General features: G+C 36.3%; 1 protein-coding gene across 2 annotated transcripts; it reads right to left on the bottom strand.

Annotated features, from left to right (window-relative positions):
• Positions 1-13,529: 13,529 nt before the first annotated feature.
• Positions 13,530-20,449, bottom strand: LOC126853158 (nuclear RNA export factor 1-like). 2 transcript variants are annotated; one of them, XM_050598680.1, is made up of 3 exons: positions 19,963-20,449; positions 15,515-15,765; positions 13,530-15,385 (listed from the first exon to the last, which is right to left on the bottom strand). In XM_050598680.1, exon 3 carries the CDS (start codon positions 15,207-15,209, stop codon positions 13,611-13,613), a length of 1,599 nt encoding a protein of 532 aa, XP_050454637.1. In that variant the 5' UTR covers positions 15,210-15,385; positions 15,515-15,765; positions 19,963-20,449; the 3' UTR covers positions 13,530-13,610. The 2 variants fall into 2 exon arrangements, with proteins under 2 accessions (XP_050454637.1, XP_050454638.1); XM_050598681.1 differs by lacking the exon at positions 19,963-20,449 and having other exon boundaries at positions 13,530-15,232; positions 15,515-15,541.

Here is a 20,449-nt window from a genome sequence, read left to right as displayed (position 1 = left end):
AAGATGCTTTCTGGGAGGACGGGATCCGTCGCCAGGTAGGGGCCCCTCGCCGTTTTCGCGTAAGAGAGAGAGAGAGAGAGAGAGAGAGAACGTGCACATGGGACTCTGCGTTCTATGGAACGTAACGTCTCTCTTGTTACGTCATCTTTCTAGTAACCGGGCTCCTTCGCAAAGTAGCCCCCGCGGCGACGATGGCACGTATTATATGTATGTACGTGGGTATGCGGCGCATACCTCGCGCAGGATGACTCCAGCGTATAACTTACATCGTTTTACTGCTACGGTGGTACAGGGATAGGAGATCGGAGAAACCGCGACGGAGAGATTATCATCTGTTAAAGAGAGTCCTGTCTCGCGCGATGCAAATGATAATACGTAGGCGATCGCTATTGTGTCGCATAAAAGACCATGTTTGACGATAACTTTACACACGACGCTTCTGGTGGGCTGATGATTGCATATATTTGGCTTAGAGACTGCGATAAAAGTACGTTTCAGTATCAATTCTTGTTTATGATGAATTCTGATGATCGAGAAGGAAAAAAAAAAAAAATTGTAAAGAGAGAAAACGAACGGTAATATGCATCATATATAAACGATCGTTTAGTCGATGACACATCAAATTTTTTTATCCGATTATTTTCGTGACAATGAAAAATTTTGTGCGACACGCGATCGAGAAAAATTGCGTTTTGCATTGAATCATCCGTGAAAGAAATGATGATAGATATCGTCGCTGCTTTGAATGAAGATAGAGATAAGAAGCCGAATGCCCTTTAGCGACAATTATTATAATAATGGAATCTTGAAACGGTTACATTTTGTGTGAAAGGAATCCATGGTTGTCATGACGAGTGACATACATTTTCTATACACGAAACGACGTTCTTTCAACCATTTATACATATATATGTAAATGAATGTGCATAATTTACTTTTTTAAGATTTTTATACTTTTTAAGAATTTAAGAAAAAAATTTTTAAAATTTGGCAATTGTTTCAAGTCTCGAAAAAAAGAATTAAAAAAACTATTTTATTTTCTTCTCTCATTCTTTCAATTTTTTCAATATTAATTTGACATTAGAGAGAGTTTTAAGCCTTTCTTAAACAATTTTTTAAATTTACAATATAATCAAAAAGAAATACTCATAATATAATTATATACTCATTTAATGTGTTCTGATGTCTATATATTCTTTTATACATTTTACTTTTTCGATGGTTTACTTTTCCGCATTATATGATACTTAAAAATTATAAATAGATTTCTATCGTAAATTGAAAGGCTAATTACATAAATCATCTAAAGTGAACTTTATTCTTTTTATTTTACTGCGCGTAATTTTTAAGCAGAAATTCATAGCAGAATTTACTTCCAAATTTAATTTAAAAATTTAAAATAAATTGTCTTCAAATCCTATTTTTTAAAGAAATTTTATCACAAATCCTGATAAAAAAAAATTAAGAAAATGTATAGTGTATTTCTCGCCTCTGCTTCTTCTCTTTATCCTTCTAAATCTATGTAAAAGCTTCTCGTCGCCAATGTAAGTTCGGCGTGACCGGTCGTCTAGTGGCCTTTGCCAGCCAGAGATCGCCGCGACTCGCTGCACTCGTGGAGGGTGCATCCAAGGAGTGCTCGGCTGCATTCCAGAGGCAGCTTGAGGAGCGCGACGGACGGGGAGCACCGGGTTAGAAGGTTCGGATCACCACGTCCGCGAGATCATCAGCCGAGACTATACGTTCTAACGATGTTAGATACTTGAAATATCTGGAAATCGTGAAATTCATCGCGGATAATTACGTACCGCGGAATCGCACGGGCGGGAGCGAATTGTTCGCGACGACATTTTATTTACCTTTGTCCGAAACGATTATCGATTTTTTCTCGGAACGCGCAAAACTTTCACGCGAGTTTCTCCGATATTAGCTACACGATGTCGAATAATGGGTGAGGGACGGACGAACGATCTCACACCCGTTGTGGAAAACGTCCGCTGATCGGACGGAGAGGAGGTTTCGTTACAAGCGGAATATTGCGACGGTCGATCCTTGATTGAGATAAGATCGTTTCCGCGGATCGAAATCGAAACGGCGCGAAACACGCGAAGGTGTTTTCGTCTCCTCGCGAGCAGAGGAGAGTCACGTGGCCCGATTCACTTGCCGCCTTGCTCGCACGAAGATCGAGGTCGTACCTCGACAATCGAAATTTCGCAATTCAGCCTGCCTTGCATCCTGCAATGCCTTAAAAAAGAGAGAAAAGGAGAAGAGCGAAAGAGCTCGACACGGCTTTTTAGAATCGTTGCATTTACGTTTCGTGTAATCAAACATAAGTCCTTCTTAGTATTTATATTTTGCGATAGATATTTAATTTGTTTTTTAAATTTACTTTAATATGCAATCTCTATTTCTCTTCAATAAATAACAAAAGAATTACGTAAACATATATGTTTCAATTTTCTTAATCGGTGATATTTCCTCGCACTTTATATACATATCCGTGCAAAGTAATGATCTCATTATTTTCAATAGTACCGATAAATTGATTTTAAAATTCATATTTTCTTATATCGAGAACAATAAAATATAAAGAATATGCGTAGAATAAAATCCTACAATATTTTGCGAAAATTCATCCTCTAACTCGAGCTCGTTTAATCCCATCTCTCGTAATGGATATACGCGATATCCATTAGCGATTAGAGACTTGTTTCGACACCAACGTACGTGCCCCGGTAAAGGGGTAATTAACGAGTCGGGCATTATATTTTTCCAATGGCCGCTCGTCTCTCCATTACACGCGCCGCGATGAGCTTTGCGCCGCGAGGAATCTTCTCAGCCTTGGAGGGCGAAAGTTGTCTTCGATTCGCTCGTAGATGGAACGATATTTGCACCTACGGAGAGGCGATCGTCGTTGTTTGTCTTCGTCGCGCGATTGCGAGCGTAAAGGTGATCTCAGTCGTTTTCCGCGGTTAAAATCGCAGGCGGTATGTTTTGCGCACGATAAAATGATTTGAATGATGGAGAGGGGAGGTAGAGAAATTCCTTGGAATCACAAGGTGATGATACGATAGTATAATGACAGTGACACGAACGGATACTTATTTCCGATTACAGTCTATCCTCGTGCGAATTATCTCTTAATTAATTTCACATCACATGTCATACATATTTCAAGCGGCGACTCTGTGAGAACTCTCTAAAGCGACTTTCAACGATTTAGAATTTTTTGGCAAAAGTTTGATAATACGAGATTTTTTAATGTATTTACAAATTTAATAAATTTAAAATATGAAGATAATATTGAGTTTTGCTTTATTTTTTATTGTTTTAATTTCTGACTTATTTTCAAAAATTTATTTTGATGTGAAATATTGAATTATCCCGACGTGTACAAATCACAGAACACATCAGTTTACGAAACAGCCTAATCTAATTTTGCTGAGTACACTGTATCAGAAGCAATATAATGAAAAAGATTTAGAAATCTACAAGCATATATAGAATATGCTGTAATAATATGCTGTAATAATATTCAGAAAGACAGTTACCGCTGTTTAGATTATATAATACTTACGGAAGAAAGTTTCGGGGAAAAGAAAACTTTCGAATTTTGAGAATCAGATACAAGTTAATTTAGCATATAAATGAGGATGACTTGATGAATGTTCAATGAGTATCTAATTAAGCAGATCCAATTTGTGTAAATTTGTTAAAATGCAACTTGGTGAGAAATGTCAGGTTTTTATCATCTTTCCGATATGTATTTACTTTCGCCGTAAAGCTATATTCGAACTGATATCCATACATTTCTCATTGCTTGTAAATATATACGACATTCGAAGATCCTAGAAATGAGAAACCTCGCTTGAAGTTATTGCGTTCATTTTAGAAATAATCTTGCACGTAGCAGCCATTAGTCTTTAGATCCTCGCAAGATTATTATTAATTATTGATTTCTGATTGGAAATTTTGCATCAATTTGCCCGGACGCTTTCTCGGTCTCAGCGAGCAACGTAAGTGTGTGCATAGCCTTAAGGTTACACGTGATATGATATTTGCTCTTTCCGGAGTAATTTTACACGTTGGAGTCATTAGTCATGTCGTTAAGAGGAGCATAAATTTCCGCCTCATTAAATGTATGTGGAATAATTTTCCGAATCTGAGTGATAATTAAGAAAATGAACTGAATGGACCTTATCACCCTTATCGCCTTCGCTCGCGCAACTTTTGTGTGCATTTACATCGGTAATTATTAAACTTCGCGTCTCTCCTCTTTGGCTCGTACCATTTAAAGGTCAGGCTCGTCAATATTGAATCATCGGTAAATTTCAAAGAGCATGACAATTTCTACGGCAGATTCGTCGGCGTGCTCGCGGAGAAAGCGCGGAAGGTCAAAGGTCCTGGTGAACCATTTTTTCTGTCACGACGTCTCGTTTAGCTTCAATAGAAACCATTTTAATTATTAATCGATCTTCTTGAACTTTACAAAAAATCAAAAATGAGCAACGCAATTTTTATTTTACATTTTGTTCTATATTATTTTTATCTCATTTTATTCCATTATATTTTATCTCGTCCTAAACTTGTAAAACTGTTTATAACTACTTTTTCATGTCGTATTTATTAAATGAAATTGTGCTTTTCTATCCAATTAAAAAAAAAAAAAAAAAAATTTTCTTCAAGAAAATATTATTTCTCTTTAAATTAATTTCGATCACGATTAAAATCCGGACAGTCTCGCATCTTTCTTTCTTTATTTCGTTTAAAGTTGCCATTTTTTGAACCGCGAATTGTTGTGATATTCTCGATATTCCCTTTCTCCTCTAAAAATACGCATGTTACGCAAACAGATACGCGCTTCCGCCCGCCTCTATAACTCCTCGTGTCTCAAGAGTATCGACCGACTCCACCGAACAAGATATCCGCCGCCGAGGTTTCTTAACTTAAGCGGATGCAAAAAGGTGCTAAGCGTATGCGAGTACATCTGACTTCCGTCAGACGCGCACACATCCGTGCGTGCGATCCGGTGCGCATCTTCCGCGCGGATTAGCCTTGAGATATGACCAATAAACGAACCAAGTTCCCCGTTTTTCTCAACAGTCGACCGCTCTTCTCTTCCCCTCTCGCCTCCTCTTGTCACGCACTTCGACTCGAGATAGTGAAAGTGTAGAGATTTTTGTCAGAAACGTCCTCCATTGGAACAACACGTGCGCATTCGGCGAATGCATTTTCTCGGCGTTTGCCGGGAGGAGAAATATACACCTCGTAAAGTTTGTACTTGTTTGAAAATGCAAAACGGCATTTGCGTTCGATGAGAAAATGAGCGGAGAATGTACACGTGACGTAAGACGAAAACAGGCGATAAATTAGCTATATTCTGCAAGGATCAAAGTTAATAATATGCAATGTGGCATTTTTTAATATTCTTTTAAATCTTCTTAATTTTTAAAAATCTTTCCTTATATAAATATATATATTTACATAGAAGTGACCTCATTCCCTATTAAAAAGCAAATAATTTTTTCGATACAATTTTCTTTACATGTCATAATCACGTAATCTGATAACACTGATATTTCTTCAACAATCATAATATAAAATATAGAGAATCGTTCGCTTCAAAAAGAAACACATCATGCAATTTCGACAAGTGTTTTTATTCGCGGTGTGATTAGGATTGATGGATGGATGCTAAAAAAACAATGCAAAAAAGTTAATGCATTTAAAATGCCTTTACATATCTCATCTATTAAAACAACGAGGAATAAAAAAAATAGAAAGTGCATCTTTGTACGAGTGCCATCAATTTTCGCGTCGTAAACTTCGTTAGAGCAAGACCGTAATTCGGGGTAATCATTGTACGATAAATTTTTTTTTTTTTTTAAGTCCTCGAGGAGGAAAATGTGAAAATTACATATCGCAATAACGATCCGAATAACTGTGCGAGTTGCAAATCGAAGAGTCGAACAAATCGATTCTTTACGATCCTGATTTGTGACACCTCTTATGCAACATTTATACGCATGTTTATATACGCAACATCTTGATGTGGGAGAAAGTAAACGAATTTTATTTTAATCAACTTTTCCCCCAACAAACGTATATCATAAATAATCACTTATCTCATAAAAAGGTATCTATAATAATATTTATATTGTATACATTATATATATTAAGTATAAAATGATTATAAATTTTCTAGCTTATATCTGACTTATTTATTTTATCAATGTTTTATAATTTCTCCGAAGCCATTCCATTTTAGCTTCTTGTTCCGATTTACTTGTGACCTATTGCGTAACTTTATTTTCACGAGGTGTCTCTAAACTTTCATATACGGTGCCGTTTTTTCTCTCGTTTCAAAATTTATTAAAATCCATTTGACATTCTTCAACTTTTTGACACTTCTGATGCTCGCAATGATTATCAATGGATTATCAACTGGTTAGCAAATAATTTATCTTCGCGGCGATGGTAGTAGGAAGACAGAGAGAAAAAGAGCGAGAAAGAGAGGGTGTCTGTTCATCTCTACCACGTGAGAAAGTGAAAGCAAAGGCCGTATGCTTTGAAGACGAGATGAGGCACCGTGTACCGATCATCCTGGCATTCGATCGCCTCGAAAATCATTCTTCTCCTAACAGCGGCCTCGTTATAGCGATATCGTTCTTCTTCAAAGCCATTCATGTGCGTTTTCCATTGCAAATCCGATGAGTTTTTATATCATCTATTTTCACAATACGATTCTTTAAGTTTCTTATTTTATAAACTTTAGATTTTTCGTTTAAATTGAATAAAGTTACTAAAATAATATCTTATAGCTTCGTGCAAAAATCAGATAAAATGTTTCCCTTGCGACAGCGCAGGACGGAAATTTACTATCTGCTTAATTATCATCATTGATAAATAGTAAAACGCACACTCTTTTATTTCCCCTCGATTATGTACTTCAATAACAATCGCTCGACGAGATAAAGCGGTGATGGGTAATTGAAGCGATTACCTTGCAATTGATTGAAGTTGAATCGATTGTATGTGTACCAGTTTTCTCGATCTTAAATCACGATCTCAATTCTGATCTAGATTCAGATAGATTAAAGATACAATTCAATTGTATATTATTGTTTTAATAGGAATTAAAAATATATTTCAGACGGTTTTGCGCAATAAATATTGTTTCATATCTGAACAAGAGGATTTTGCGCGAAATTTCTTTAAAAGAAATCGAGTTTTTAAATTATTTTCAAATAATATATTTATAGAGATATTTGTACATACATATGAAATTGATCTAAATAAAAAAAATCTATTTTCGAAAAAGAGAGAGAGAGAGAGAGCGCCGGCGAATATTTAATTAACGTATTTGCGGTGAATTAAGCAGCCACCCGAGGTCTTAATTACGTGGCGAAGGGGCTGCCTTTGCCGTTATTGTGACATACTGTGCATATTCCGCGGCGCGCAACTCCGTGTGAAAAAGAAAATTATCCACTCATCACCGCGATATGCGCCTCTCACTTATATAACTTGGACTCTCGTTTGATGGTCTTCAAGTGACGACCATATACGTTTATATATACATATTTATATACCTAATTTCGCCTACTCCTTTTGCAGCATAAATATTTGTATATTCACGCATTTTCCATAACGTAATTTTCAATTCCATACGGTGTGCATTTGCATTAACAATCATAAATATTTTATACTGAAAAGGCTATCTGCGCGATTCTTTATGTGCATATATAGCGTTCCTTTTCTTGTCAATGTACCCTCTTTATTAAAACTTTTAGTAAAATTAAGCTTTTTCGCGATGTGAGAGAGGAAATTTTATTGTTTCGTGTAAACATTCAGTCATTCATCCAGCAATTTAATGCACAAATATTGTAGAATACCTCTCTTGTCAAATAAAAAAATCTAAGAGCTCGCGGTGATTCGTATGCAAATCAATTTTAAACGAAAACTTCCGATCGATAATGAGAGAGAGAGAGAGAGAGAGAGAGAGAGAGAGAGAGAGAGAGAGAGAGAGAGAGTTGCAGGAATAAATTATTTTATTAAACTCGTAAAATTATACTCTTCAAATACGAAATAAATAAAAATAAATAATTTATCGAAAGAGAAGGCCTTTTTTCAAATATTTAGAATGACACATTTCGTCAACAAAATCGTTGTAAAACTTTGTTGGGGCCGTTTGCGAACGAGATATCTAAATTATTGTTAGGTCGGGCTCTCTTAATCAGCAGAATTCAGTACTTCCTGCTTAACACAGGAAACAATTAGCGGTTTTTGTTCACCGAGGCTACCGCAGAACTCGAAGATGATTTATAATCGTAGGTCATGCCGATGCTGCATGTAAAAGGGGAGAGGGGCGGCAAGGGGGGGGGGAGGGGAAGGGGCCCTAGAGAATAACTTTCACTCACGACAGTGTCGCGGGGGCCTGATGCGCCCCGGGCGCATCGGGCACACATCGACACGACGATCTCGTTGATATACGACATACACTGCGATCTCGCGTAATGTTGCATAAACGCACGCGCGTGAAACCGCGGGGCTCTTACGTGCGTATGTGATACGCGAACCCGCGCTCGCGTGAAACGTGGAAGTAACCCGGCCACGATTATACAAGCGGTGGTTCCCACATGTGCGCGCGGGATAGAGCTATCTTTCCGAAAATTTCGAAGGAGATCGCGCGCGAGGGGGGATCCCTTTATCCGAAAAGCGCGATTTCAGCGAAGTATTTATTCACGAAGGGCTCGCGACTACTTTCAATTTGCTTTCGAACCGCATGTTTTAACTGGATATAAGAAACTGAGATCGCGATAAGAGTGGTTTAGATTACTGACAATGCGTGGATAAGACATATAAAAAAATATTTTATTTTACGATAATTTGATTATATATTTTATTATCTACGATTTTTGTATATCGCGTGATTTATATTCAATTTCTCCGAAAATGATCAGAAAAGAGAACAGGGATAGAGAAAGAAAGAGAGAGAGAGAAATAATGTATATGCAACTATCGTGAGAAATTCTCCCTGAGGTTCATAGATAGGTAGAAGCGAAGATGAGAAAAAAGTACAGACTAATTAGTCTTCGGGAAAAACAATAACACGAAAGTAAATCCTTACACGATCGCAAAGCGTTCAAATGAAGTAGTCTTTAAGAAAAGAACGAATATCTACAACGTTAAAGATAAAAGATATAGGATCGAATAAAGATTTCCCAGATGAAGCTTGCCTTTGAAAGAGGGATGGATATCTATGTAAATAACAAAAAAAAATATACACGGAGAAATTCTTGATAAAATATTCGAATGAGAGAAATTTTAAGTAGCAAGGCTTAAAAAATTCTATCCTAGGGGAATAGCGAGAATAAAAAGATATAAGGAACAAATGTCATAATGTTAAATGTGCGCGAAATAAATGCAAAAAACAAGAAAAAAAAATTACACACCCGTAGGTTCGTAATAAATGCGATATTTTCCGTTTATTTATATAATTACAAGTTTAGTTAGATAAGTCGGGGAAGGAAGAAGATTCTCTCTCTTAGTAATTGCAAGGAAACACAGATGCGCGCATATACTCGTTAACGGAAAGATGGCGTAAACTTGCCCTTTTTAATTATTCACGTCTTATGCGCGGATTTGCGTGCGCGCACACACACACATACACAGTCGTACGGAGTGATGCATCTTAGGTGAATCGTATCGCTCTTCTCTAGCAGAAACGTTCGCATGAATGCGGACGAGAGTCTTGCGAAAATTCTCCTCTTGCGCAATTGCTCTCGATCGGACTGTTACGTCTGTCTAACAGAATCACCGGCACTCGTCTTCGATTTCCTTTCGCAAAGAGTAACGCAATGTCGTTCTGCCGATTCCACCGTGAGGATCGATTCTATCTCCCTCCAATCGATTAAGCTTAAGGCTATTTAAGTCGTACAGCTGTTTATCTTAGGATGAATTAGATCTTATGTACAAATATCGTAGTGTAAAAATTTTGAAATTTTCGTGCTAAATGTTGCTTCAATAGGGAATATATTAAGAACGTATTTTATAAAGATAAATGTTTACTTTTTTTATAGCAGAACATCTACTTCCGCAAAATTATCGCGTAGAAGTACGGATTTTTTTTTCACTTTCGCAAAAGCCATTATAACGTCATTCGTGGGAATCAGTTCAGTTCTGTGAATGTTACTAAATCCAATGGTCGATTTCTTCATTTCGCGATAATTTTGTTCGTTTAGACTGGGAAAAGGTGGCTTATCTCGTTCCATTATTGAACAAATACCGATCATTTTGCAATATAAATTGTCCTTTGTAAAAACTCGTCTTTAACTTTAGACTCATTTTAAAGACCGTTATATGTGAATTACAAAAATCATAAATTATGTAAAAAAATACGCAAAAGAAGAATACATATTTATTGAAATCACTGAATCGATCAGATAAACATTAAATATATTGTCCTTTTTATTTTATTCTGCATTTTGTAACAAGACAATGATGCGTGTAAGGGCTTCTTTTATTAAGATGCCGCAATTGATAGATTCGTGTCGTTGATATCCTTGAATCTCTGTTTACGGCATAAGAATGTTCAGTGAAGTGAATCCTGTCGTTTTACTTTCAAAGAATCTTCTTATTAAGCGAAATAATTCAATCGTATATATTTTGTCTTTTTTGTTTGTGATGTAAAAATCTCATAACAACATGTGCGTTGTGTTTAAAATTTCGCAATAGTAATTAATAAACATTCGCAATAATCACTTGCATAATGCTATGATTAATTAATCACGTTACTTCTTCTCGGCGTTAATCGTAATTGATCTAGCGATTTTAATTCTCGGCGATAAGCAATCTCGCTCTTCTCACTCACGCACTTTCGCCTCGTATTACAATTAGAGAAGTTAGCGTTATATATGCGTTAGATTTTTCTTGCTAGATTGATGCGCGTGAAACTGTTGGCGTTTTTCCTGCTCATTAGCATCGGTAAGCGAACGAGAACACATGCCTTATCTCTCATTATTAGATATTATGTTACCTAACCGAGCGTTTCTCGCTTTGTATAATGAATGTATAAAGCGTTCGTGCTCCAATTCGGTTTTCCCATTAATCCTCCTTTCTTATCCACCGTTGCTTTCAATTAAAGTTGCCTCTAATCGCATAGAAGAGAATCACGAGCGTAACCGATGTCTTCTTATTATACAGTTCAAGAAAAAAAAAAAAAAAAACACGTGGAATGGATAATCATTTCCCGTAATTTATTTGATGCTGGATACGACTTTGTCTTCCAAATTGTTCCATCACGTCATACATTGTAGTTAGATTCTGTTTCTTACATTTAACTGATAGATATCCTATTAATTATAATGGTCATTACAAATTTCTTTCAAGAGCTGAAAGTCTTAACAATGTATTTTTAATTGGGAAACAAAATTTCTTCAACACATCATACATTGTAACTATAACAGATGATAAAAATTAAAATAGTTCTCGTTTGCAATTTTAATCGCAAATTTCTTAAAATTATAATAAAGTAATTTGAAAACCGGAATCATATTCAATATAAAGAGAACTATGGGAAATGATTATTCTCTTAAAAAAAAATATATATATATTTTTCATGAAACTGTTACTTTTTGTCGATGCCTTCAAAGGAGCGGACGCGGCACACGAAATTTACATAGGATCTGTACGCGATGACTTTCTCTAACAGGTTATCGTCAAGAATCATCTTTTCGAGTATGTTACATTGTGCGTACGTCTCTTATGAACGTCTCGGCGTAAGGATGTCTCAATGGGCCATCTTCCTAATTGTACTTTGTTCCTTTCTTTCACTACGCTACCCTGACCCACATCTTGACATGTTTACATTTGACGGGTTTTTAATCTTAATCAAATGAAATGTCTGTTTGATTGGATGGAACGTTAACGGGCCGCGAATACAGAGGATTATTAATATTTCATATCGATTGTACATTTTCATCATTTCTAGGCAAATATTATTTTTAGGCTAATAGGCAATTAAAAGTCGCTTTGATTATATAAATTTATTTCGATGGCATCTCTCTCTCTCTCTCTCTCTCTCTTTCTTTCTTTCATTTCGATATCTAATTAATTTTAATCTGCAGTTTCTCGATCAGTGCTTCGCGTCGATATTCTTGATCTTGAAGATACCGATGCGGGAAGCATCGAAAAGGAAGTTGAGATACTTTAATTAGCACAAGGGATAATTGGTACTAGTAGAAGAGCATGCGATTTTACCGTAGCTGTCTCGTGGGAGGTTGCTGGAAGTCTCACAGTAGGCAACAATCATTTTATTATGTCGTTACCTACACGTACCTTTTCTCGAATCTCGTAATTATTAGTAACAGCTTAGTTCAACATTTCTCAATCTTTTCCCTTTCGTATCATTTCCGGGTTTATTCGCCATTTCTTTTTCTTTTTATCGCGTTGATTGATCGAAAGAAAGAGCGATTTGAGTGATTCGTTCTAAAATTTAATGTCTATTTGTGTTGTGCTCTTGTTTACGATCTCTAAAAAAAATATCACGATTCTTTTGTTGAGAACCATCAGTCATCTAATCAACTTGGCATAAACCGCGTAACCGTTATTATGTAAAGTACATATTTTTTTTTTATATTAAATTTTATATTCACACATGTTAATATATTTTGAAAATCATTAGAAATTATGTAGTTACGTTGTTATAATAATTTTTAATATAATGATTAATTATCAATTATTTAATCAATCGAAGGTTATCGTTCAAGACTTGTTCGGCAAAGACAACTCTTTTCAAAAGCATCATTTTTTTTACTCGAGATAATTATTGTCACGATCATTTTTCTCGTGAAAATCTATGTAAAAAATTTGTACTTTAAAAAATTTTAATTTTCTCCTATAATCAACTAGACTATGAATTATTTTCACAATTATTACTTCTGTATAATTAACAATATGCACCGTTATTGAAGCTTCAATGAACTTATGAGACGTGTAATTACGGACGCGACAATACATGTAATTTATTATAAATGCCATTTTCATTATGTTCGAACGACGATTTTATTCTCGGACTTACGCGCACTTCTTGTGCGTGATAATGACTATATAATAACTTCGCGATATCATGTTTAGATTGTCACGATTAAATTATTAATAAGCCATAACAGATCCGGCATTCAAGTATAATGATTTACTTAACTAAGCGTGCCTCAAGTCACGAAGGTCTTTCGCATACGATCAGAGAAAGGGTAAAAAAAACTCACCTGCCTTCGCGATTTTGTTTCATTCACGTCGGTGCGGATGGTCCTTGAGTGTATAACCTTTAGATGAAGTCACTGAGCATCCCGTTTTTCATCTTGGAGACGATTTAAATGCCATGCGACTTACATCGCCTTGTTGCGATATACTCATCGATGCTATCTCATTTCGAAGCGAGTATATCGTGTTATAAAATGTATGTATAATATATATAATTAAACTGCGTATAATTCTTGCTTGAAAGGCTTGAAAGAAATCTCACCCAGAAAATCTTTAAAAATATATATACAAATTTATTTACACAAAGCTAAGCATTGTTATTTATATATTATTTTTAAAAATGCCTGCTTTATTTAGTTATTAACGAATGCGTTTTCCGATATCGAGGAACTTTTAAGGTCCTTCATAAATTCAGATATCGCCTTTCGCATATCCCATTGAGCTTCCAACAAATACGATTCGCACCATTCATCGTTCATTTTGGTGACCTGCTTCATTCTGGTGATTAGCACCGACTTTTCGCTTGAACTGAAGCAAACCGGCACGATTTCGTCGTATGCATATTTCACTACTATTTTATCGGGTGTCATATTCTTTGGCGGTGCATATATATGGTACTGGTCGTTTAAAATATGATACTCGTTGTCCAGGGAAGCCAACAGGACGAACGTTCTAGAAAACGACAGCACGTTCGTGCCGGAGCTTAGCTTTTTGAATAATCCCGAGACGCAGAACACGATGCACTTGTCATCGTCATACATGACGTCATATGTGAAAGAACTCCTATCGTGATAGGACCTGGGCAATTTGCACAAAGCTGCCAGAATGTCCTCCTGAGTATAATAGAGAAACGTATTTTTCTTCGGACCTTTCTTTAGCAGATTTCTGTTGCCCGTGTACAGATTAAGTCCAGTCTTCTGCGCGACGGCATTGGGAATGGCGAAGCTCATGGAATAAAATGCGTCCTTGTGATAAAGTCCTCGTAAAATCGTTCTATCGAGTTGATCGTGCAAATTAAAGAAATGATAGGCGAATTTATGTACGAGACGTTGCGTTCTTTCGTCCTGAAAGTAGTCTCTGTACATCAACGGCATATTTGGTACAATGGATACACCATCTAGCTCTTGCAAATGTGGACAATATTTTTTCGCAGATTCGACGTACTGGTTCGCGGTTGAATAATTCTCGCAAAGCGGATTTCCGTCTAACCAAAGTTTGACAATCTCCAGATTCTTGAGAGGAGTTAGCACGTCCATATTCAACAAGTTGTTATGCCTCAAGTCTAAGTATTTTATGGACGTTAAACTCGAATTCTCTATCGCCGATATGTTGAATAGCTCATTTCGTTGTAAATTCAGATGTTCAATAGTAGCTATAGCAGTTTTGGCCATCTTCAAAACGTGATTGGATGTTCTGAGCTGCGACAATGGGCAATAGACAGTCTTGTCTATATCCGGATCTAAGTGAAAATTTTCCAAGTTTAAGGTCTTCAGATTTGGATCGTATCTCTTGGTCAGTGCGGTCAATAATATTGGCTGTATGTGAATTCTTAGATCATTGATCGAGGCGTATCCCAAAGTCACCACGAGAATAATAGCATCGCCCTTGACATTTTTAATGATCAGGTTCGTTTTGCAAAGCATTTCGAGAGCAGGGCCGCAATTTCTCGCTATAAAATATGCATCCTCTCCACAAACTTGATATTTCACTGGTATTAAATCAGTTGGTTCTACTGCTTTTAAAATAGCTTTCAAAACTGTCTCCTTATCATACTGCGAGCCTCTGATAACTCTGATTTTGTGCCATATATCTGGACGAGCCATCAGTGCCCTTTCGTGGATCATTTTTGCTCCCATAGCTATTCTTATAGCGATTGAGGAATCCATTTGAGAGGGGATGATTGGTACATTCTGTACCTGATTTGGAACCTGAATATTTTCTTGCTGCATCATCTTATTATACTGGTTTGTTGTATCTTAAATGTGGAAAATACTTTGCTTTAGAAAAATCTCAAATTCGTTTCTCTATTTATTATTTTTCTTTTCATCTGTTTTTCAATCATATATCCTTTCTTTGATTTGACAGTTTCTTCTGTTTACATGCCTTTAAGGTTAACTAGTATGTTTCTCTAAAAAAATTATTAAGAATAAATGTATTCTCATGTATTCATACATTTCCAACTTTAAAGATTATTTGAATTTATAAAACAATAATTATATATAATTAATGTAGATGTAATAGATGTTAAAAAGCTTACTTGTTTCGGATTTGCTAACCTACTGGCATTTCTTCTTTTTCACTGGAGTGTAATATGTTCTAACGAACTCTGATCAATTGTGATAGATGCCATGTCACGTGATGATATCGATGGTAGGATATTCTACAGTTGGTTGACATTGGTCGGTATTCAATAATCCCTTGTATTACCGTCTAAGTAATATAAAATAAAATTTACGCTTCTTCTAGAAGATGTCGTGACAATCCTATTTTCGATATACGGAAGACATGCTGCTTAAAAAAAAAAAACATGATATTAAAATTACATTTTTTTCTTTTCCTATCTTTTGATCTTTATTTTTTTTTTATTTCTATTTTTTACTATTCTATAAAAATTATAATTAGTTTTCTTTTTGAAAATTGCAATACAATTCTCACATAAATATTTTATAATAAATTTAACAATAATTCTTCTTTAACACATGTGTGTTTGGTATTATGATACATTTCCAAATCTTTTTCACTCGCATTAAATTTATTTTCGGTGATTCAATCTTTCAGAGAATAATCCAAATTTGCAAAATATCGATATAAAAATATACGATATATTTTGAAAGATTCTCTTATTTTTACATATATTTTTATTCATTACATCATGTTGATGTCATTTCGTAAGATAAATAAATGAGTTTATAGATAAATGAATAAATTTTTAAGAGATAAATAAATAAATTTTTAAAGTTACATAAAATTGTGTAATATAAACACTTATAAAAAATATATGTTTTAAGAATTACCGAGGTTTCGCAAACTCTAACGATAGTAAGCTGGCGGCGACCGATCTTTGATCTCACGACACATCACGCAAAGATTCATAAACTCGGCGCGTTCTTTGGCGCACTTCCTCATTCTCTCGTTAATTACAACCAGCTTACTCGTCTCTTGCAGAATCAACTGTATACTGTTCTTTTCAACGAATAGCATTAGCTATCTGCTATTTCGAGATGAAAAGCTGTTGCAAATACAAATTGATATGAAATCCAGATTTGAAATTTTTCTTCCCTATTTTTCGATCTTAATTTTTAATTTAATATCTATTTTGATATACTTTAAGCAGTCAAATTCTCTCTTGAAACTATTATCTAAGCTATAATTTTATCGAAAGTCCCTCTTATAAATCTCTAAGTGGAAATTAATAATTAATAATTAGTCTAAAATTGAAAATAGAAGAAACATTTTTATTTTCGGAAAGTTGATAGTATCAAGAATTTCCAATTAACTCATCTAAAAATTGCCCGCCTAATATCGAGATCTTAATTTTCAATTTAATATCTATTTTGACATACTTTAAGCAGTCAAATTCTCTCTTGAAACTATTATCTAAGCTATAATTTTATCGAAAGTCCCTCTTTTAAATCTCTAAGTGGAAATTAATAATTAATAATTAGTCTAAAATTGAAAATAGAGGAAAAATTTTTATTTTCGGAAAGTTGATAATATCAAGAATTTCCAATTAACTCATCTAAAAATTGCCCGCCTAATATCGAGACATGTAACATCTGATATAATTTCATTTGCTCTCTAGTCAATAAATCCTCGAACAATTTAGCCGCACGCGTTGCAAAAGATTGAGTTTTATCCTCGATTCGCCAAAAAAAGCTTCGTAGCGCGGGTGGTTTGTATCTTCTTCAGCAGTCGCGCGGCGCCTCATAATTCACTTGGACTCAGCCTCGCTTGTCTGCATGTTGGTCGAGACAGCGGCAATTACGCCTTACATCAGCAAAAAGCGAGCGTTTTTCTCGTGCGCGTTTTAACAAATGCCAAACCTAACGTAACGTCGTTTTCTCGTTAACCTCGTGTTCTTCATCGCGATTCCACAGGAACTCGGATCTCGTGACCAGAAATACTTTTCAGAGGCAAGAAAACACAGGACAAAGGGAAAGAATATAACAAAATTAGAAAAGGTTATTTGCAAAAATGTCTAAAATAAACCGTGATTTTCGAGGTTTCTGGGCGCTAACTTTTTAACCATTTTTCCATCCATGTTTATAAGAAACTTTTTGTTCAGAATTAAATTTTCTATAAGTCTCTTCTCAAAGACTGGCCGAAAAATTTTAGCCCACCCTGTATAAGAATCGAGTTTTTATTTACCTCAATTTTTCCCTTGAATTCACGTTAAAAAGCTTCTGACAAAACTATAGATTAAATAATCTCAAAAAAATGTGATCTGAATGCTCACGAAAAATAAGTTAGATTTGAAAAAAAGTTAGAAGAAAAGTTTCGACTCGGAGCTCGAACATGAGAAATTAATCGATCGCTCGTTCTTCCTCCTTCCTCCTTCCTATCTCTTTCTCTCAGCTCCCGTAATTCATTTAGACGGTAGTCAGACAAGACAGGCTCAATTACACTTGCGGCAAAAAGCCGCGCGCCACCGCTTCTTCGTACAACGTGCGTGGTCCGCTCAGCTGAGAGCGAACACGGGTGTCATCCGTATATCCTCAAAAGCGAGCATGGACCCGTCGATTTATGTCCTCGCGTTATAGGATCGTTATAGGATTCCTTTGCAAAAGCGACGCAACGCGATGCTGGGATCGCGAATGTCGCGAAGTATCGACGACGAACCTCGAGGCGGACTAAGCATATTGTGAGGAGACAGATATGTATCGCAAACTTTTTAAACAACCGAATCTCGATGATTTCAAAATCTTTTCGGACATTCTTTGCATCTGCATATTTGTATATTATTCGTCGAGAGTATATGTAGTATAATATATCGACACTTCGGAAAGAGAGAGCGCGTATTAGCGCACACATGTGTGTGATAAGTCATATGGTAGAAATTTCCGGAGCCTGCGATCGCACATTCTTCAAGATTACTATCGACGCGCGATACCCGCTCGGCGAAGCGAGTTCGCAGGAATCCGCGCTTCTTGCGCGGTTTACACACAAAGAGGACGCAGTTGGCTGTTCCCGGAGGAGAGTCGAGGTGGTTAATCGGCCGGTTAGCGTGGCGGAGAGGGCAAAGAGGTTCGCTCCAAAACAATGGCCCTCGTGTTGATGGCAATATTTTAATGAAGTTAGCAAGTTCCCGGTATACTAACGGCTCCCTCGTCGTAGACGCGCTTCCAGGAGCGTAAATGCACCGGGGGTGGCGGATCCTCCGGAGAGAGAAAGAAGGGGAGAGATAAAGAGAGAGAGAGAGAGAGAGAGAGAGAAATGGGGGATCGGCAGGCGCCACTCGACCACTGATTTCCACTTACCGATATCGTTCTACAAAGCTGCCTTCATCTGCCAGCCTACGCGGCTGTTCTCTCGTTAATTCAATGTGAGTCCTGATCTCACGTACTTTAAACTCGTAGAAAATGAGTGCAGACATCACGGTTGCAGAACGGAGATCATATTCAGTTTAATGTTGCATAAAATCTGAATAATGTATTACTTGCAAGTATTGCGATTTCACCGTGATAAATATACAAATTATCCCCTCCGATCCAGTTGTCTATAAAAGCTGTATTTTGTTATTTATTAAGAGATGCTATGTGCATAGTAAAATTTTTTTGCATTAATATAATAGAAATGAACAATTTTGCATTTATCTGATCTGATACGTTTGATCGATTTTTTTCCTAAATTTGCCTATGAAATAGGGTTTGTTTTAATCTATTTGAATGGCAAACACAGAGATGCGAAGGGAGAGAGATCATCGCGTCAAGCAATGACTCACAATGAGAGAGGCGGATGACGATTACCGTTAGTCGTGTATCAATCGAAGAAGCGCGTCGGGATAAAATCACATGTGCAAACACAAATCGTTTTGCATGCGTCGAGCGCGTTAGGATTGGTGGGGATCAACGTGATCGATGCTTTGCGTACAAAGTGAAAAGGCGCGATTCACAAGAGAATGCGATTATCGGTTAAAAAGATAGTATTAACGAATACTCTTAGAGGAATATCGATTCGATGTATGAAAGATGCAGGAAGCGGACTGTAAATCCATAATTTGTGAGAATTATTTTAGATAAAAATTTATATTATTTATATTATTAATTTATATTATTTTAGATAAAAATTTATATTTAAAATAGATCTCACATAAATTAGCGGATTTATTTTATATCATTGATATAAATAGTATCTATATCTTTGTTAGACGAAAGAAAAACAAACTTTGTTGACACTGTGGAAAGATATATAGTTTATACTCTATCTCCTTAAGAGCGTGAGAGAGAGAGAGAGGATCGAGAGATTTGACGCGGATAAAATTTTTCGAGATAACGAAATGCAGTGCGTTAACGATCGAGCGAGCATTATTGAGATTTTCCATTTTGTATTCGAGCCGAACTAATTAATTTGCCTCCAATTAATTACCAACAATTGCTCTCGCTCTAATTACGGACGCTCGATTAGAATCTGCGAAAGTTACGACCGAACGGAACAATCTTAAGGTCCCGGCTACTCACACATGCGAGATCTCGTGAATAGAATTACCTGTGATAAGACTTGACCGCAAACCGCTCTCTCCCTCTCTCTCTCTCTCTCTCTCTCTCTCTGTCTTTCTGTGTACGCCCACGAGCACTTGCGAGCTTTAATATTTTGTAGCTTCATCTCTTTTTACATCTGCGACGACGCAATCCATCTCCGCCGCTTATAATCCGAGTCCTTATTTTCGATGTCGTTATCAAACAAGGAATCCGAATAAATTATGCAAAGGGGCTTAAGTTCGCCATTTCGCGGACATCGAACTTCGGTCGGAGATCACGTTCGCCTGCCTGTTTCTTTCGTTCGTCACGCGCGATCGTTTAACGACTCTATCGGAACTTTATGCGAGCCGTAAAGTGCGGACTTATACAGCAATTTCCACACGGCAGCATTCTAAAGGCCTCGACACGTCAAACCTTGCCGAAATTCTCCTCTCTGTATTTTGCGCGAGGTTTGTTGATCGAGTCCGATAGAGCTTACGTGTGCGACACGTAAA

Source organism: Cataglyphis hispanica, chromosome 11, assembly GCF_021464435.1.
Source record: "Cataglyphis hispanica isolate Lineage 1 chromosome 11, ULB_Chis1_1.0, whole genome shotgun sequence".
Classification (NCBI taxonomy): domain Eukaryota; kingdom Metazoa; phylum Arthropoda; class Insecta; order Hymenoptera; family Formicidae; genus Cataglyphis; species Cataglyphis hispanica.
The sequence above is the reverse complement of the archived record's forward strand: the minus strand, read 5'-3'. Positions and strand labels throughout refer to the sequence as shown.